The sequence below is a fragment of the Phocoena phocoena genome, chromosome 4 (genome assembly GCF_963924675.1).
Source record: "Phocoena phocoena chromosome 4, mPhoPho1.1, whole genome shotgun sequence".
Classification (NCBI taxonomy): Eukaryota; Metazoa; Chordata; class Mammalia; order Artiodactyla; family Phocoenidae; genus Phocoena; species Phocoena phocoena.
The window spans coordinates 146,339,392-146,359,791 of record NC_089222.1 but is presented as its reverse complement, the minus strand read 5'-3'; the positions used below and the strand labels follow the sequence as shown (position 1 = coordinate 146,359,791).

The window sequence follows — 20,400 nt, the reverse complement described above, 5'->3', positions numbered from 1 at the left end:
CAGTGGGGGCGGGGCGGAGAGCGCCCCGTCGGCTCCGGGCCGCCCGCGGGGAACGCCCGCCGCCCCTCTTTGGGGAGGAGGAACTTACCGGGCGGAAGCCGGTGGGCCCGGGCCTGGACGCCGCGTACCAGAAGCTCCGCCGCCGCCGCCCGGCCAGAAGGCGGAATCCGAGCGCGTCGGGGCCCAGGCGCGGGACGGACCGGAAGTGGGGCCGCGTAGCTTTCTGCTCGCTGCGCGCAGTGAAACGGTGAGTCTCCGGCTGTCGCGGTCCTTGCGGGCGGCTCCAGCCCGGCGCCAAGGGGCCGTGGGACGGCGGGCGGCGGCGTCCCTGAGCCGGACGTTGAGCGCGGCGCGGGGCCCGGGCGGGCGGAGGTCTCCCCCTGTGCCGCCGCCGCATCCGTGTCGCTGACGGAGTGGGGGGGGGCCAGGGGCGCCGGGAGGGCACTGGGGGCGCGGGGGGGAGCACAGCGGGTGCGGGGCCACCCACCGCGCCGCCCGAGGTTTGGCTTGCGCTGCACCGGTGCCCCTGTCCCTCGGCGGTCTGGGGTGGGGCAGCCTTTCTGCGTGAGCACTCATGTTCTTCAAGCCAGCTCCTGGGGGTAATCGCCCGCGTGTAAAAACGCAACTTATTTCTTTGTCTGGAAAGAGTATTTGGTGCTCTGGTTACTCGGAGAAAAATTAGACGGGAGGAAACACTGAAACACTAATGTTTTAACAGTGTTGCATTCTAATTCTCTGGCTGTCGAGATTGAAAGACGTCAGAAACCTCCTGTCTTTAAGTTGAAAAGAGTAACGGCATGTATTTTCATATTGTTATTTGAGGTTTTACCGTGAATTTACCGATTCAGTAAAATGTTTTGAATTTTTGTTTTTAGTTTTAGACGCTCATGCTTTAAAGCTCCGTAACAAAGTAATTTATTTGTACCAACTTCTACCCCGCGCTCGAAACCAAACCAAAACAAAACAACCCCACCAGTTGGCTCTCAGAAAATAAGAATACTTAGCCCTTTGCTTTACCTGACATGTGATTAAATTTCTTTTCTTAGTCTTCCAGCACTGCATAGCTGTGATGGTCTGAAATTTTGTCTTTCAGCGTATTGTGAAGATGAGGGGGGGGGCTCCCTAGCTGAACAGATCGTTTGAGGAAGGGGACTACTTTTCTGCGCGTATTTATTACCTTCCAGTAATTGGATCAGAAGATGAATCCAGCTAATCCTTTCAGTGGGCAGCAGCCTAGTGCTTTTCCACCATCTTCTAGTGGTTCCATAGGGACATTTCAAGCTAAGCCACCATTTCGGTTTGGTCAGCCCTCTCTTTTTGGACAAAACAATACATTATCCGGGAAGAGCCCAGGATTTTCACAGGTGTCCAGCTTTCCAGCATCTTCTGGACAAAGTCCTCCTTCTTCAGTGCAAACATTAGGATTCTCCCAAACCTCAAATGTTGGACTCTTTTCTGGACTTGAACACATTCCGGCCTTTGTAGCTACCTCTGGGTCTTCAAGTTCATCTGTGCCTGGAAACCCAGGATTTAGTTTTAAATCACCCAACCTTGGAGCATTCCCAAGTACTTCTTCTTTTGGACCAGAGACTGGAGAAGTAGCAAGCTCTGGTTTTGGGAAAACAGAATTTAGCTTTAAACCTCTGGAGAATTCAATGTTCAGACCAATATTGGGGGCTGAATCCGAGCCAGCGAAAACTCAGAACCAAATTACTTCCGGACTTTTTACATTTTCCCACCCAGTCAGTAGTGGACATGGGGGACTGGCACCATTTTGTTTTTCTCAGGTGACAAGTAGTTCAGCCACCAATTCAAATTTTACCTTTTCAAAACCAGGTAATAATAATTCTTCATCATCTGCCTTTACTTCTGCTTTGTCAAGTCAGACTGTGGAGGAAGAGAAGAGAGGCCCAAAAGCACTGTTTGGAAGTTCTAATAGTGGCTTTACTAGCTTCCCCATATCTTCTTCAGGGTCCTTGGGTGAACCCTTCCCAGTTAGCAAAACAGGTGTCAGACAAGGATGTGAAGAAGCTGTTTCCCAAATGGAGCCACTTCCCAGCCTCATGAAAGGACTGAAAAGGAAGGAGGACCAGGACCGGTCCCCAAGGAGGCACGGTCATGATGCAGCAGAAGATTTGGACCCTCTGCTAAGGGGCGATCATCCTCCAGATAAACGACCCGTCCGCTTGAATCGACCCCGGGGAGGCACTTTGTTCGGTCGGACAATACAGGATGTCTTCAAAAGCAATAAAGAAGTAGGTCGTCTGGGCAACAAGGAATCTAAAAAGGAAACTGGCTGTGCCGAGTCTGGGGAAAATGACCACTTGGCCATCCCAGGAGGCAGTCAGTCTGTCCTGGCACCATCCCGGCTTCCAGGTGTGAATAAAGAGGAAGAAACTGAAAGTAGAGATAAAAAAGAAGGTGCGTTCTAAAAATGTACAAAGTACGGTAAATTCTGCTGGCAAGTTCTTGGTAAATTTCCCTGGATGTTAGTTTGAATTTCGTAGTAACCCCCCTGTAAACATTAGGGATCCTAACATACCATAGGATCTCAGAGCAGGTCTTACATCCATGAAAATTTCCTTTGCTCTTACCTGCTTGATGCCTCCTATTGTTTGAAAACATTGCATCTGATACATTTCTGTCCCCGTTCTGTGATCCCCTAGATTCTCTAAGAGGAACTCCTGGCTGTCAGAGTAAAAGAAGTGAGAGCACAGACAGTCTTGGGGGCTTGTCTCCTGCTGAAGTCACAGCGATCCAGTGCAAGAACATCCCTGACTCTCTCAATGACAGAACCACTCTGGAGAAGCACTTTGGCAAAATTGCTAAAGTGCAGCGCATCTATACCAGGCGCAGCAAAAAGCTTGCAGTGGTGTATTTTTTCGACCACGTGAGTACTCCGACAAAGTTAAAGGGAACTTTGTCACTTTAAAACCTGTTTTTTAAAATCTATCAGTTTATTTGCTTGCTAGAATTTAGAAAAGTACTCTAATGTCTTGACTTAGAGAGACTGGAATAGCACTATCTATTTCATAAGTTAGAGTCATTTGGGAGAAGCTTGCAGTCCCCACTGAGTGCGGTGTTCAGAAATGCTGGGCGAATGATTCCCGCGAGGTCACGTGGGAGTGTCCCTGTAACCACATAGCACTTTTTCAGGCTTGAGTTTTCTTGTTTTGTTTTTGATTTTATGTAGTTATAGTACATGATCACTGTAAACGTTCAGAGCAATGCAGGAAAGGTAAAATCTTCTTGTAACCCCATCCTCCAGGGAGAACTGCTGTTAATCGCTTATATACCTTGACTTTAAATCTGTGTATGTGCACGTATGCGTGTAACACATTGGTTGCAGGGTGCACACGTACATGAGCTGCTCACACTATGTAGCTTTATATATCTTGTTATTTTTTCTGAATATTCTTGTGGGGAAAAATTATGTTCTATAGAAATTTACAAAGCATGTTTTCATACTTTTTTGAATGATAGAAGTATTTATTACCTGTCAACATAGGGAAAAAACCCAGAAAGTCCTATGGCAGGGGGCACAAAATCACCCATAGTTCTATCCTCTAAGATATCAACTATGAAGATCATGGTAGACGTCTTTGTAAATACATAGTCACGTTGTTTTTACGCAGATGGGGTCACAACCACATATACCGTTTGGTAACCTCTTCACGTGGTAATCTTTAGTAGCTTCTGAAATCCATGAACAGTGTAGCTGAGGATGGGGTTGTTAAGTGCTACATGGCATTCTATCCTGTTTACCTACTTGGCTAACTTTCTGTTTGTGGACATTTTTGTGCATATGTTTCTGAATATATCCTTTGTTTAAATTCCTGAGAGTGGAAGTTCTGTGCCAAAAAAATGTGCAGTTTTAGGGGGTTGCCATTTATTCCCTTCTGTTGATTTTTTTTTCTCAATTTAGCAGCATTAATTACGTTCCCAGTGTTATACAGCCATTACATTGTCTAGTTCCAGGACGTTTTCATCCTCTGAAACAGAAACTCTGTAACCATTAAGCAGTAACTCCCCATTCCTTCCTTCTCCCAGCCCCTGGTGACCTCTCAGCTACTTTCTAGCTCTATGAATTTGCCTGTTCTAGATACTTCAGATAAGTGGAATCATGCAATATTTGTCCTTTTGTGTCTGGCTTATTTCACTTAGCATAATGTCTTCAAGGTTCATTCACATGGCTGTATTTCATTCTTTTCTTCCATTGTATGCTACCACATTTCATCTGTCCACGGACGTGGGTTGTTTCCATCTTTTGTGTATTGCGAATACTGCCTCCATGAATATGGTGTGCAAATATCTCTTCAAGACCCTGCTTTCAATTCTGTTGGGTATATACTTAGGAGTGGAATTGCTGGGTCGTACAGCAATCCTCATTTTTTTAAAGTTATTTTCTAGCTATTGCAATGTGCTTTTTCTTCCAGCTGAACCCTAAAAAAATACGTAAAAAATAAAATATATAAATACATTGTCATTGTAAGCGGTTCATTGATAATGGAAAGTTGAGGTCCTTCATCACCCCCATCTCTCCCGTTAGAGCAAGCACCAGTATCTAGCGTGGTGAGTGTTTTCCTAAACATTTTCATAGGTACATCTATAGGTATACTAACATATAGTTGGTTTTGTGTATGTACATTTTATGGTAAATTGTCCCCCGTGGGTGTCATTCTGTGGCTTCCTTTTGGGTTTAAGTGGCTTGGCTGTCTTTCTGTTCCTGTATAGCAAGTCAGCTGGTGAGGCTCATCTCACCAAATGCCAGTGAGGCCAAGTTTATGGGTTCTGTCATAGTAAAGTGATGAATTTCGAAAAGGAGAAGGGCAAATACATGCTTGCGAGACAGGCAAGGTAGGTGAGGGCTTGGCTGCCGGGCTGAAGGCAGATGGTGTGTCAGAACATGTGGCTGGCAGAGATGTAGCTCCACTGCATAGAATTCTGCTAATTGCATTTGAGACCTTCCTTTCCTTTGGCCTCCTGATGTCCTCGTACTTTGTGTTGTGGACTGTTTTCCAGGCATCTGCAGCCCTGGCTAGGAAGAAGGGGAAAGGTTTGCATAAGGATATGGCCATCTTCTGGCACAAGAAAAAAACAAGTGAGTTTTCAGTTGATCTTTGCACAGTCTCTGCTGCTTTGTGTGCAAGGCCTTCGAGCTTTGAGTGGGGTGGGGGGGGGGTGGGGCTGCCTTGTAGTATTTCCTTGGGATCCTTTGTAACATCCTGTCACAATTACAATATTACTTTTTCAAGAAAAAGTAAAGTCCAGTGTCGAGTGACTTGTGATATCATAAACTCTGTTGTGACTCTTGTGTCCTCAGGTCCCAACAAGAAACCCTTTTCCCTCAAGGAGAAGCAGCCAGGTGACGGTGAAGCTGGCCCGGGCACCGAGGACACACCCTTTCAGCACTCCCCTCTTGGCAAGCCCGTGGCCAGGGCTGCAGCCGGCAGCCTGAATAAAAGGTGCGGCTGGTCCTTCCGAATGCCTGTTTTACAGGGCAAGTGGGTTCTGTGACTTCTACTGTCACTGAACAGGAGGGATTTCATAGCCATCATGACAGCATGAAAGGGAAGCGGGTGATATGCTGGCACCTAAGTAGGGGCTGAAGGGTGGGAAGAGGGCCTGCGGAAGGGGAAGAGGGAGGAGGCCCTGGAAAGGCCCGGGCGCCTCACCTCCCTCAGTCCCACAGCCCAGGCAGTCGCTGTCGTCAGCCCGTCTGACGTATACGTGTATAGGTGATCGCTTTTCCCCTTAAAACGTCTAATTGGCTGTAAACCACGTGTTCCTAATAATCGCTTCTAGCAGTTACAGCTTTGCAGCCGTGTGCAGCTCTCAGGCCAGGTCTGGCACTCGGTGTGCACTTCAGAGACCTCCCCGTGTGTGTGGAATCTCTGTTCCCGAAGGCTCCTCCCTCCCTCCCTCCCCTTGGCTCCTGGCCTCAGACTCCCGTGTGACCTCACCTTCCTTTCACATCAGGCCTGCTTCTGTTCAATCCTTCTTCACATATTTTGGTCAACGCATAGTTTCCCTCACGTTTTGCAGTCACCAGTTTAGTTGCGAATTTGCTTTTGTTTTTTCCTTTCCTTACATCTTCTTTGACATTCAAGTTCACGGAATGTTGAAAGCCAGCTAGAACATGGGGAAGCTGACAGAGAACGCCCGGTTCTTTTTAGTACATCCTTCTACTGAAGGGGAGCTGTGTATGAAAACGTGTAGGCATGGTATTTTCTCATGGCGTTAAAACGTTCTTTTATTCCACTGTTAGTTTCATTTCTTTGAGATAGAAGTCTACAGATAATTCATTTCAGCTGTTTAAATGGGCGCATCTCACTTTTGAAGAACACGAATTACGCGCAGTATGAGTAATGCCTTCACGTCATCGCCAGTGTCGTCAAGGCGGCCTCTCTTCAGCGCTGGCCTTCCCAGCTGTAGAGGAGCAGGGTATCTTGGAGGATAAGGGAAGTGTTCGGATGTGGAAATGACCCGAATGCCTGATGGACACACAGCTCTTAGCATGTCATCTTCCTTGTAGCTCTCCAGTGAAGAAGCCGAGTCTTCTGAAGCCCCCTCAGTTTGAGGGAGACCCGTTTGACGAGGGCTCCGAGGGCTCCGAGGGTCTTGGGCTGTGTGTGTCCTCTCTCAGTGCCCTGATAGGTACTGTGGCTGAGACATCCGAGGAGAAGTACCGCCTGCTCGACCAGAGGGACAGAGTCATGCGGCAAGGTACGGGGCTGCGACTCGGCTGAGGCGGTCTTCTCGGGAGCCATGAGGGAAGGGGTGACTTCCGTCTGTGGGCTCCACTGCCGTTGAGTCTGCACGTATGATCTCTGTTGCTTTCTAGTCTCCTGAGGCCGTGAATGTAGACATGGAGGTAGTGCAGATGTGTTTGTAATGTAATTTTGTTTTTGGAAGAAAGGCAACAAACCATTGATCCATGCTAGATTAAATAATTTAAAAGGGCAGTTTTTAGATATTGAGAAAGCACACATTAAAAAAATAAAAACTTCCTATTTAACAGAAATCACCACAAATAAAACTACACAAATAAAAGATGTCAATCCAGGGGAAAAATCTGTAGCTCATCACAGACAAAGGGCTGATTTCCCAGGTACTGAAGTCCTGTAGAGTCAGTATGAAAAAGAGCAAATCCAGTAGAAAGACGAGTAAGGTCTGAGAGGTTCAGAAAAGGAAGTGTCAAGAGCTCTTGGGACTTCCCTGGTGGTCCAGTGGTTAGGACTCGCTGCTTTCACTGCTGAGGGCCTGGGTTCAGTCCCTGGTCGGGGAACTAAGATCCCGCAAGCTGCTCGGCGTGGCCGAAAAAAAGAGAGTTGGCTCTTAAACATGGAAAATAGAAATGGGAAGATGCAGATGCCCTTGGCCCGTCACACAGCATCGAGAGATTGAGAGATGCAAACCACACCCGCTAGGGCGGCATCTCCCCATCGGGCCCCAGCGCTGCATCCTTGGGCAGGCTGCTCCCGGGGAGACAAGTTGGCAGTGTCTTCAGGCTTGGGGACACTCACGCCTTTGACCCAGAATTCCACTTCCAGGAGTGCGTCCCACAAACTACCCCACCACGTGTGTACGATCCACTCACAAGGTTGTTTGTGATGACAGAGATTGGAAACTGTCCATACAGTGGGATTCTAAATAGCCTGAAAGAAGACTGGGGTTTCTTTATGGAAAAATGATCAGTATTTATTGTGAAGTGGAAAAAGCAAGGCGTGGGAAATGTCTACCAGTTGTGTACAGAAAAGGGGGAAGTGTGTGTGTGTCCGTATATACGTAAGCGTACTTGTTTATGTGTGTGTAAAAGTCATGGAGGTGAGAAAGGATCGCTCACGCTGATGGTCAGGATGGGAGCAAGGCAGGGGGGCGTCCCATCTTGGACATTGTTGCACCTTTGGAATGTTGAACCACGCAAATGTATTTAAAACCTACTCAAAAAGCAAGTGTCCTGTTGACACTGAGCAATATGTGCAGTGACCCCAAATAAAACAGCACATGTACCTTCTTTGCAAAGTTTTTTCAAAAGTAAGTTTACCCTGTAGGATTCTCCTCTCTGGAGAAGCTGTAATGGAATAATCACAGTGTCTCCTTAACACGGTAATAAAACCTGCCATTGTATGTTATGTCATTAACATGTGATTTTTGTATTGCAAAAAAAAATTATTACTAGATATTGGACTTTTTAAAAATAAAAATAAGAGGGCTTCCCTGGGGGCGCAGTGGTTGACAGTCCGCCTGCCGATGCAGGGCACACGGGTTCGTGCCCCAGTCCGGGAAGATCCCACGTGCCGCGGAGTGGCTGGGCCCGTGAGCCATGGCCGCTGAGCCTGCGCGTCCGGAGCCTGCGCTCCGCAACGGGAGAGGCCACAACAGTGAGAGGCCCGCGTACCGCAAAATAAATAAATAAAGTAAAAATAAGATGTGAATGTTTTAAATTTTAGGTTGTTGCATTCCATTTCATTTAAAAGATACTTTTGTTAACTATTTAACTCTGGGTCATCATAGTGGTTTATTTAGGTCAGGACCCAGCTAACTTCCATTATGTGATTCCTGTTATACTAAAAACATGATGAAATACTGAGAGTTTTAGAATACTGGCAAATTTTGAATATTTTCATTTAACAAATTGATCCTTTTAACAAAAATAACTGTAGCACGATTGTGTGTCATTGAGGTCATTATAGGAGCCATAAACACCCACGTGTGCGCCCCCCACCCCCCACCCCCACCCCCGCCCCCAAGAGTGCCCTGAAGGTCTGTGATTGTTGGAGACCCATCTGGAAAGGGGAGAAACCCTGGAGGGTCTTCATGGGCCTTGATGGCCTGTCACCTGGTGTGGTAGGCTGTGCTTTCCTTTCTCTAAGGCCCAGTGTTTTTAAAATTTCTTTCTTTTCCTTTGTGGTTTGATGTTTATTTTTATTTCTCCTTTTATCATTATGAAAGTGCACTTCTCTGACTTCCTAGTAACTGTGTGGTGCATTCTTACTTTTTACTTGGTGCCTTCAGCTCGGGTGAAAAGGACCGACTTGGACAAAGCGAGGACTTTCGTTGGGACGTGCCCGGATATGTGTCCCGAGAAGGAGCGATACATGCGGGAGACCCGGAGCCAGCTTAGTGTGTTTGAAGTGGTCCCAGGCACTGACCAGGTAGAGCGCCACGCCCCCAGGGTGCTTGCCAGGCTGCTGGCCGTACTAATCACTGGGGTGGAGGGGCGTGTGCAGGGGAGGGAAGGCTGCACTGGTCCTTTCTGTCCAAATTTGGCCTGGTGTTTACTTTTCTAGAGGGCAGTGGGGATGTGCTATGAACAGTCGTGTTCCATTGTCTGCATTGTGAGGTGTGTAGGAAGCAGTCTTGCATAAGGTGACTGGACCGTATGGTTTCCTAAAGAAATAGACACAGATTTGTTTCATAAATTAAAAATTTTCCCATTTTTTCTTTTCACAGTTTTATTCCTGTCCTTTTTTATGCTTATATTTTGTGCTTTTGAGATGGTGCTCTAGGTATGATTCTGTGTGAATCTTTTTCACTTAAAATTTTATCGGAGCATTTTCTTTTCTTATGGTAAAGTCTTAATAAGCATTCAAAATTTTGAATGTAGGCATATTATTTGATTATGTAGCTCTGTCCAAACTCCCCATTTTGCAATCACTAGGCTGTTTCTGATTTTTCAGCGTTTCTAAGAATTCTGTCGGGCATACTGTGTGTAATGCCTCTAAGGTGTTCAGCTTCCTTCCTTCTGATGGATCCTACGCGTGAAGTGCTGTATCAGATGTGTGACCTTTCTTAAGGTTCCTGAATATGTGTCAGTGCACGTTCCCAATTGTTTCCCCAGAAATCTGAACCATTTTAGATTCTTTTGCTGTTAATTTTGCTTGCGGGCTTCTGCTCCTTTCCTGGCCGGTGGTTTCACACAGCTGCCTTCGCCTGACTCAGGGTCCCCAGCTAGGCAGCAGTTATCAAGGCAAAGGCCCAGCGCTCCTGCCCCAGGAGATGGTGATGACAGCTCACAGCCGGTGCCCAGGGCCTGGGCTTCTGGGCGTCTCTGCTCCACCCTCAGCCGCACCTCTTCAGCCTCTTCTTGCAGGTGGAAGATGCAGCTCCAGACTCTTGAGGGCCTTCCCCAGGCCCTGCTGCTCCCCTGCCCCACCTCGCCCTCCGCACTGCCGGCTCCATTTCTGGTCCGTGTAGACTTAATCTGGTGCTTGAGCGTGGCTGAGATCTTTTAGAATCTTTAAGGTCCTTTACCTGTCACACCTCTGTGCTTGGAGCCAAGCAGGTGTGTCGTCACTAAAATTCTTCTGTGTGTTGGTGTGATAGCCTCTTATCTTCACTTCTTGTCATGTTTGCCAAAAACAAGTTTCTCTGTTTTGTCGTTGAATTTTAATTGTTACCTTCAAAGAGAAATTTTACGTTTTAAAACTGTATTCTGTAGTATTGACCTTATTTAAGCGTGTGTGTGTGATTTTCCCCGTTTTCGGGCACAGCAGCTGGGGGGCCGGCCTAGCACCTGCCACCCAGCTGCTCGTCTCTATTCCCTGCCCTCAGGTGGACCATGCGGCAGCCGTGAAGGAGTACAGCCGCTCCTCAGCAGACCAGGAGGAGCCCCTGCCGCATGAGCTGCGTCCCTCGGCGGTGCTCAGCAGGACCATGGACTACCTGGTGACCCAGATCATGGACCAGAAGGAGGGCAGCCTGCGGGACTGGTACGACTTCGTGTGGAACCGCACGCGGGGCATACGGAAGGTATCAGCCACTTGTGAAGTCCAGAGTGAAAGTGAGAGTTCTTGTCATTTTACTCAGTTACATTTCATCCGTAACAAAAAATACTGTTACTTAAAATCATTACAAAGTCCTGTTAAAATGTACTTCATGGGCTTTGTTTCAAATTGAAATCTGAGAAATTCAGGTAATAAGCATGATTTTTCTAATAGTTGATTCTTATGTATGGGAATATGTTAATGAGATCTATGTGTATACGAGAAACGCGTACGCAAGGTGTGTGTGCGTGTGTGCGTACAGTGCACGTGCATGTGTAACCTTGCGCCTCACTCGTGTCCAGGACATCACGCAGCAGCACCTGTGTGACCCAGTGACGGTGTCTCTGATTGAGAAGTGCACCCGGTTTCACATCCACTGTGCTCACTTCATGTGTGAGGAGCCCATGTCCTCCTTTGATGCCAAGATCAACAATGAGAACATGACCAAGTGCCTTCAGAGTCTGAAGGAGATGTACCAAGACCTGAGAAACAAGGGCGTGTTCTGTGCCAGCGAAGCGGAGTTCCAGGGCTACAACGTTCTGCTCAATCTCAACAAGGGGGACATCCTAAGGTGAACTTCCCAGTTCAGAAGCCAGCCTAAGCCAGAGGGAAAGGCAGAGCTTAACCAGGAAGAGAGCACTTAGGATTAGTGGTGCTGGGAGCACTGAGTTTTCTCTGGTGTCGAACGCTGGGATGTTAGTGAGAAAGCTGGGCTCGGCTGTGCAGCCCCTGGAGCCGAGCCACTGGGAGCAGAAGGCTGGGGATGCCTGCTGGCACCGGTGCATCCAGAGTGGGCCCCAGGTCCTTTCTGAGGACAGGTTCTCCTTGTCAGTGGGAGAGCACGAGGAAGGAATCTGCTGTATGAGCAGAAAAGGCGAGTGAACTAGGACAGGAAAGCTCAGGGTCCCCTATCAGAGCTGCCGGCGTGTTGCCTCGTGTACGTGTGCACACAGACCTCGTCAAACGTCTAAGTCACAGGGCTTCCCTGGTGGCGCAGCGGCTGAGAGTCCACCTGCCGATGCAGGGGACGCGGGTTCATGCCCCGGTCCGGGAAGATCCCACATGCCGCGGAGCGGCTGGGCCCGTGAGCCATGGCCGCTGAGCCTGCACGTCCGGAGCCTGTGCTCCGCAACGGGAGAGGCCGCAGCAGTGAGAGGCCCGCGTACCGCAAAAAAAAAAAAAAAAAAGGTCTAAGTCACAGGAGAGGAAAAAGTTGTGTGAAACAAATGCTAAGGGTAGGACATTAAGAATGAATCTTAAACCTTGGCCTGATCTATCTGGAGACATTTATATGAGAAATATGTTAGAGTCCACTAGCCTTCCGTTCCTGTCACTGGTAAACTGGGTCCCCAGTTTCCCTTCTTTATGCTGAAACTCTCAGCTTGCAGAATGTGTAGGTGTGTGACTGATTTTAAATTAAGCCTTGGAGATAAACTAGGGAAAATGGCTGTGTAGTCTTTTCGTATATGATAGGCATTTGTCCCCTATCTTGAGCAATTCTTGAATAATTAATCATTGTTTTTTTTCGGCCACACTGCACAGCTTGTGGGATCTTAGTTCCCCAACCAGGGATGGAACCCGGGCCCTCAGCAGAGAGAGCGCGGACTCCTAACCACTGGAGCATCAGGGAAGTCCCCAAATCCGTTTATTTATAAATAAAACAAAGTTAAACTTTCTTAGGTGTCATCTTCAAACACACAGCTGGCAGTCAGTTGGCATTAAAGTAACTCTTTGATAATCAATTCTTAAATTACTGCTTCAATTTGTTTACTTTATTATTCATCATCTTTTTAAAATTAATTCATTAATTAATTTATTTATTTTTGGCTACGTTGGGTCTTTGTTGCTGCGCGCGGGCTTTCTCTAGTTGTGGCGAGTGGGGGCTACTCTCTGTTGCGGTGCGCAGGCTTCTCACTGCGGTGGCTCCTCTTGTTGTGGAGCATGGGCTCTAGGTGCGCGGGCTTCAGTAGCTGTGGCTCACGGGCTCTAGAGCACAGGCTCAATAGTTGTAGCGCATGGGCTTAGTTGCTCCGCGGCATGTGGGATCTTCCTGGACCAGGGCTTGAACCCGTGTCCCCTGCGTTGGCAGGCGGATTCTTGGCACTGCGCCACCAGGGAAGTCCCTCATCATCTTTTTAAAGAAAATCTTTGTTACCAATCCAGCCCGAGTGGTGGCTTTGACATTGGTAAACCATGAACATATTGGCACATGTGACCATATCAAGACCTTCTTTTTCAGTATAGGTGAAATCTGTTTTATTGTCAGGTCTATTTTCATGGAATTTTGTCTACTTAAAGGTCAACTTCTAACCCCTTTCGTCTCCTTTAATTAACAGAGAAGTGCAGCAGTTCCACCCTGCCGTTAGAAACTCCTCTGAGGTGAAATTCGCTGTTCAGGCTTTCGCTGCGTTCAACAGTAACAATTTCGTGCGATTTTTCAAACTGGTCCAGTCCGCTTCTTATCTGAATGCTTGTCTTCTGCACTGTTACTTTAATCAGGTGAGTACTGACACTGTACTTGCAGAATTGACAGACAGCTGGTTGCTCCTTGTGACGTCTGAGAGCTTCTTTATGACGGGAGCATCTCAGCGGGTCCTGGGCTAAGTCTCGTGCAGCAGCCCCTGAGGGGATACTGCTGTTACCTGTTTATGGGGTTGGCACAGTTGATCACCGATGGAAAGGCTGTGCAGTGGGGAATACTCTTCTTCTGGTTCAGATGAGAGAAATCTCTCCAGAATGATAACTTGCGTTCAGAACTATCATCTTCCATGGAAACAAGCCAAAAAGCAAACTGCACGCACAGACCCGACCTAGAACTTACCAGTGTTATCAGTCTTCAGTTTTGGAGTGAGCTTGACGTTGCTAAATTCATTTCGGTAAATATCGAAAGTGCCTGCTCTTTGTTGCGCTGGGCTTACAAAGACGGGGCAAGACCAGTCTCTTACCTCAGGGTTTGCATAGAGTGTGAACTCCTGGGCTCAGATTTCCAGAGTCAGGTCTTCACCTTCTGAAGCACTCGGGGACGATAATAGAGCAGCCTGCACGCCCACCTCACACAGCAGCCCCTGTGCTGTCCCGCAGCTGCGGGCGGGCGGGCGGGCGGGCGGGGTGGTGGTGGGGGAATGCCCGGAGAATGCCGCCTGGAGTCGTTGCTGGGAGCCCCTGGCGGCCGCCGGGTGGGGAGGAGGTTGCCTGGGAGATCTCGGGAACCTGCCTGGCTGGTTTTGTGACTCCAGGTCATTTTTCTTCTTTGGTCACAAGTCCTCTGGTAAACAGTGACTAAACCCACCATCACATCCCAGGCAAAGTCTTCTGCAAGTTTGCTCATTGTCAGATCCGACAGTTTCCAAGAGAACTGAAATTCTGGAACAGATGAAAAGATTTCTAACGACGTGCCGCTTGGGGAGCTCTGTGCAGTTGATAAATACCAGTGATAGTCGACCATCTGTACCCATTTTAATAATTTCAAACTCAACAGAAATCTAAGTGTTTTTCTTTAGAAAGACAAAGCGTTTCACTAACAGTGGCCAACAGTGGCCCACAGTGGCCCATTGTCTCCTGGACCTCATCTTCTCTCCCGTCTTCCCTGGCTCCACCCCCAGCCCCCCAGCCCCCAGCACGCGCCTGCCTCAGGGCCTTTGCGCTGGCTGTTATCCGAGCGCGCAGAGCTCCCCTCCACCAGGGCCGGGCTGGGCTCCCCTTCTAGGCAGAGCGCACCCTGCCCTCCTCCACGGCTCTTCTTTCTGTTGCACTGTCACCGTTAAACGCACTGTGCATTTTGTACGTTCGTTTTGTTCAGTGTTGGTGTCTCCTGCCACGTCAGCTACGTGAGGACAGGGGTCTTGTCTGTCCACTGTTGGACACTCAGCATGGACGTGCATGCCAGCCTTGAAGTAACTGTAGATCCGGGCTGAGGTGGTTGAAGCCCACTGAAGAGGAGAGGCAGGGCCACCGGGGTCCTGGGATCAAACTGACCTGTCTGTGCCTTCAGGGTTCCCTCCGTCCCCGTGTTCAAAATGCTCAGTGTGAGGCTGCGAAGCACCTTTCTCTCGGACTTTTCCTCAGTTCCATGTCACGCTGTCCATGGCATTCCATCACCTCTGCAGTCATTTCCAGCAGCTGTACGGCTTTCTGTTGAGTGGCGGATACACAGTGTACTCTCCCTGCCCTGCTGGTGGGTGGTTGGTTTTCTAGTTTTTCTTACAAGTAAAGCCTTCGTGGCCCAGCCTTTTCCGTATGTGGAACTGTTGCTTTGCACCATTTCTGGGCATTCTGCTGAGCAGACGGCCCGCTGAGCGCTAAGCTTGGGACCCGGGGTGCTTTCCAGAGGGACTGAGCCGTCTGCGGTCACGGAGCGCCTGACCCTCTGCGACTTAGTGACTTGGCTTCTCTCAGATCCGCAAGGACGCGCTCCGAGCGCTCAACGTGGCGTACACCGCGAGCACTCAGCGCTCCACCACCTTTCCCCTGGACGGCGTGGTGCGCATGCTGCTCTTCAGAGACGGAGAGGACGCCACAGGCTTCCTCAGCTGCCATGGCCTCACTGTCTCCGACGGGTAAGCACCGAGGCCCGAACCGCCGGGCCTCTCCTCTGCTGCAGTCAGAGTTTTGAGAACGTGGTAGGACTTGTGGACCCTCTCCCAGAAAATGGCTCCATAATCTGTAGCCTGTCGTGTCCCGATCCGGGGTTTCCCTGAACCCATCCTCCTCTGACTCCCCAGCCCTGGCCCCGTCTGCTGCCTGTAGACCTGCCCTCACGGGATGAGCCGGGAGCGTGTAGGGGAGCGTTGCTATACCCAGGGCTGCTAACAGTGAGGCCAGGTGGCTCCTGAGTCAGAAGGAAACGCTGGCAGTGGTGGATGCCGTGGGCTGGGCCTTGGGCTCGGCCTTTGCTGCCTCCCCTCATCTCCACATGGCCGTCTGGCGACGCAGTGACTGCAGGGCACTGAGGAGGTGAAGGGTGGCCTCTCGCCTGTGTAACGCCTCTCCGTGGGTTCTCTGTGGTCTGGGTAGCTGTGTCGAGCTGAACCGGTCCTCGTTCCTGGAACCAGAGGGTTTATCCAAGGCCAGGAAGTCGGTGTTTATTACCAGGAAGCTGACGGTGTCCGTTGGGGAGATCGTGAATGGAGGGCCGTTACCCCCTGTTCCCCGTCACACCCCCGTGTGCAGCTTCAACTCCCAGAACAAGTACGTCGGGGACAGCCTGGCTGCGGAGCTGCCCACGGGCACTCAGAGACCCGGCTTGGACGTGGCGGGTGAGTGAGGCTGTGTTCTCAGGAGGGCACCAGCTGCGCTCCCCTCTAGGAGGCCTCATCCTGGGGCCCGGCGGCATCAGCTCGGTGCTGCCTGAATGGCTCCCTGGCGCCACAGTGCTTTGTTCCCACGGGTGAAGCGCACATGGCCCCCCGGCTCGTGGCTCAGGAGGCGCCCTGTGGCGGTCAGCTTGGGGAGGGTGGCCAGTCCTTAGGGTCACTGTGGGTGGCCAGGGCTTGTCCTCGGTGCCCACGTTTGCCTGTTCCTTCCAGGTGTAGGGAGAGGAGAGGAGTGCAGTACGGAGGGGGACGAGACCCTCCCGGCTCTCCTCCTGCAGCCCCTGCCCACCCCTGTGCCAGCTTCTCCTCCACAACTCCCGGTACTGCCCTTGAGCATGGCACCCAGCCTCTTCCAGCCCCCCGCGCAGCCCCCCGTGCAGCTGGAGCTCCTTCCCCCAAAGTCTGCGCCTGTGTACTCGGACGAGGTAAGGAACCTTCCTGTCAGGGCTCTGAGGGCCCGTCGTGGGCAAACATCCAGCTGCCTCTGCTGTCCAGTCTGACCACTGTCTGTGTCCCTGGGGTGTCCCTGGGGTCAGCATGCCTCTGACAGGTGGCCCCGGGGCTGAGCAGGGCCTACCCACCACACAGGTCGTGTGACTTGATCTCGCCACCCTGTTGCTTGGGCAGGCACTGGGCACCTCCCCACTGGGGGATCAAGGAGGCCTGAGGTGGGGAATGAGGCAGGGCCACAGAAGCCGGGGACGTGTGATGTTGGGGTGTGGCACCGTGGCCGTCTGAATGGCCATTGTTGAGCAGGCAGCAGGCTTGTCCTGGCACGTCCAGAAGGCTCCTCTCTGGTTATTAGCAGGAACCCTTTCCAGGAGCGCACAGCCGAGCCGCGTGTAAGGGTCATTAGACGCCTCCAAACAGCTTCCGGTGATGAGGTCTTGGAGGGATTTCTGAGCTGGGCAGATGGTCCATGATGTCTCTGTGGTTCCGGGAAGACCTTCAGTACCTTAGGCTGTGGAGGCGATGGCTTGGTGGTGCGCAGGGGCTGGATCGGGGCGGCGTCCCCGGCCAGTGATCGTGGCCCCGTCTGCCCTCTCCTTAGGACCTGGCGCAGGTGGTGGATGAGCTCATCCGGGAGGTTCTTCAGAGGGACTGCGAGGAAGTTGGCGCCGCCGGGGCGGCCTTCGCAGCCACAGCCCTGGGGTAAGTGCGGTGCCTCTCGTGCTCTGAGGCCGTCTGTGCTCCCGCCAGACGCTTCCTCTCAGAAAACTGCTCTCAATCTTCGACAAGAGATCACAGCCACCCCTTTGCACAGGCTTCAGTGTCGGTCCTGCTCGCTGGTGGGTATAGTCCCTCACGTTCCTGATCTGCGTTTGTCGTTTGCAGGTAGTTTCTATGTGTGTATGACTTTTGAGTAGCATTAGGTTTATTAAAGTTGTAAATTAGAAACCTGTTTTTCTTTCAACTTTAAACGTGATCAAAAATCTAGTAATAAAAAATTAGTTCATTCTCTGTTAAAAAATAAAAACACTCACTTTACTTGATCTTGGATTAAGTCACAGTTTATAAATTTGACAGATTAAATTCCCTTAAACATTTTATACCATTTGCATTTAACACCATGATGAAATTTCCTTAGACATTTCAAACTACACTTACAAATTTTATAAAGCTGATTTTGTGGAACACTTTAAGCATCTAGTCTTTTTTTTTTTTTTTTTTTTTTTTTTGCCGTACGCGGGCCTCTCACTGTTGTGGCCTCTCCCGTTGCGGAGCACAGGCTCCAGACGCGCAGGCTCAGCGGCCATGGCTCATGGGCCCAGCCGCTCCGCGGCAAGTGGGATCTTCCCAGACCGGGGCACGAACCCGTGTCCCCTGCATCAGCAGGCGGACTCTCAACCACTGCGCCACCAGGGAAGCCCAGCGTCTAGTCTTGATAAATTTAATAATCAAAATCTTTCTAGACACTTAAGCAACTTTTGGAGTTAATAGTTAATTAAAAAAAAAAAAAAAATAGTTAATTAAAATCTGCCAAGTTCAGTAAGTCAGACTTTCTTAAGGATTTCAAACTTGTAAAAATTCTAGTACATATAAAGTGACACAATTATACGAAATGGTATTATCAATACTTAAAAACCAAAGGCACATTTTGGCCAACCAGATATTTCCTTGTATAAATGTAGTTTACACAAAAGGGTCAGTCTTGTTCATAGGTTTGTTCAGTTTTTTATATACTAGAATTAGATACATACTTTCTGTTTGATGGAGCTAAAAGTAAGATTTCCATGGGTTTGTTTTTTTTATTGTGGTAAAATATAACAAAATTGACCATTTTAACCATTTTTAAGCTCACAATTCAATGGCATTAAGTATATTTACAGTGTCGTGTATTCATCACCATTGTCTGCTTCCAGATCTGTTTCTGAACAATACTCCATTAAGTATACGCACACACATACACACGTATATGTGCCACACTTCACTTATTCACCCGTGCTTATTAGTAAGGTGTTTCCGCCTTTCGGCTATTGTGAATGATGCTGCTGTGAACGCTGGGGCACAGATAACTGTTTGAGTCCCTTCAGTTCTTACAGGTGTATGCTTAGGTGTGGAATTACTAGATCATATGATCTAGTTTTACGTTTTTGAGAAATCAGCAAACTGTTCTCGGCAACAGCAGCACCATTTTTGCATCCCCACCAGCAGTGCACAAGGGGTCCAGTTGCTCTACATTCTTGCCAACACTTGCTGTCCTTCTTTTTTTTTTTTTAAATAATAGCCATTATAATGTGTGAAGTGGTAACTCACTGTGGTTTTGATTTGCATTTCTCTAATGACTAATGATGTTGAGCATCTTTTCATGTAATTATTGGTCACTTGTGTATCTTGTTTACAGAAATGTCTATGTAAGTCCTTTTCCATTTTTTTTTTTTAACATCTTTATTGGAGTATAATTGCTTTACAATGGTGTGTTAGTTTCTGCTTTATAAGAAAGTGAATCAGTTATACATATACATATGTTCCCATATCTCTTCCCTCTTGCGTCTCCCTCCCTCCCACCCTCCCTATCCCACCCCTCCAGGCAGTCACAAAGCACCGAGCTAATATCCCTGTGCTATGTGGCTGCTTCCCACTAGCTATCTACCTTACATTTGGTAGTGTATATATGTCCACTCCTCTCTCTCGCTTTGTCACAGCTTACCCTTCCCCCTCCCCATATCCTCACGTCCATTCTCTAGTAGGTCTGTGTCTTTATTCCTGTCTTACCCCTAGGTTCTTCATGACATTTTTTTTCCTTAAATTCCATTTATATGTGTTAGCATATGGTATTTGTCTTTCTCTTTCTGCCTTACTTCACTCTGTATGACAGACTCTAGGTCTATCCACCTCATTACAAATAGCTCAATTTCGTTTCTTTTTATGGCTGAGTAATATTCCATTGTATATCTGTGCCACATCTTCTTTATCCATTCATCCGATGATGGACACTTAGGTTGTTTCCATCTCCGGGCTATTGTAAATAGAGCTACAATGAACATTTTGGTACATGACTCTTTTTGAATTATGGTTTTCTCAGGGTATATGCCCAGTAGTGGGATTGCTGGGTCATATGGTAGTTATATTTTTAGTTTTTTAAGGACCCTCCATACTGTTCTCTACAGTGGCTGTATCAATTTACATTCCCACCAACAGTGCAAGAGGGTTCCCTTTTCTCCACACCCTCTCCAGTATTTATTGTTTCTAGAGATTTTGGTGATGGCCATTCTGACTGGTGTGAGATGGTGTCTCATTCAAGGTTTGATTTGCATTTCTCCAATGATTAATGACATTGAGCATTCTTTCGTGTGTTTGTTGGAAGTCTGTATATCTTCTTTGGAGAAATGTCTATTTAGGTCTTCTGCCCATTTTTGGATTGGGTTGTTTGTTTTTTTGTTATTGAGCTGCATGAGCTGCTTATACATTTTGGAGATTAATCCTTTGTCAGTTGCTTCATTTGCCCTTTGCCTATTCTTGAATATTTTTGTTGTTGAGTTGTAGGAGTTTTTTCATATTCTGGATACTAATCCTTTTTCAATATTTGATTTGCAAGTATTTTTTTCCCAATCTGTGGATTGTCTTTTCACTCTTTTGATAGTGTCCTTTGATGCACAAAAATTTTTAATTTTTATATAGTCCCAATTTATCTATTTTTGTTGCTTGTGCTTTTGGTATCATATTCAAGAAATCACTGTCAAATCCAATAATGTGAAGATTTTCCCCTGTGTTTTCTTCTAAGCGTTTTATAATTTCAGCTCTTAAATTTAGGTTTTTGATCCATTTTGATTTTGTTTTTATATATTGTGTAAGATAAGGATCCAACATTGTTCTTG

At 48.4% G+C, this 20,400-nt stretch overlaps 1 protein-coding gene across 1 annotated transcript in view; it reads left to right on the top strand.

Annotated features, from left to right (window-relative positions):
- The first annotated feature begins 1,199 nt into the window (after positions 1–1,199).
- Positions 1,200–20,400, top strand: part of MCM3AP (minichromosome maintenance complex component 3 associated protein) — a 42,308-nt gene continuing 23,107 nt past the window's right edge. Inside the window, exons 1-13 of the mRNA XM_065876142.1 lie at positions 1,200–2,421; positions 2,667–2,890; positions 5,023–5,101; positions 5,324–5,465; positions 6,536–6,726; positions 9,019–9,158; positions 10,558–10,755; positions 11,072–11,340; positions 13,106–13,268; positions 15,165–15,325; positions 15,783–16,024; positions 16,295–16,506; positions 17,133–17,233. Coding sequence (XP_065732214.1) covers positions 1,200–2,421; positions 2,667–2,890; positions 5,023–5,101; positions 5,324–5,465; positions 6,536–6,726; positions 9,019–9,158; positions 10,558–10,755; positions 11,072–11,340; positions 13,106–13,268; positions 15,165–15,325; positions 15,783–16,024; positions 16,295–16,506; positions 17,133–17,233 — 3,344 coding nt within the window. The remainder of the gene's footprint in view (positions 2,422–2,666; positions 2,891–5,022; positions 5,102–5,323; positions 5,466–6,535; positions 6,727–9,018; positions 9,159–10,557; positions 10,756–11,071; positions 11,341–13,105; positions 13,269–15,164; positions 15,326–15,782; positions 16,025–16,294; positions 16,507–17,132; positions 17,234–20,400) is intronic.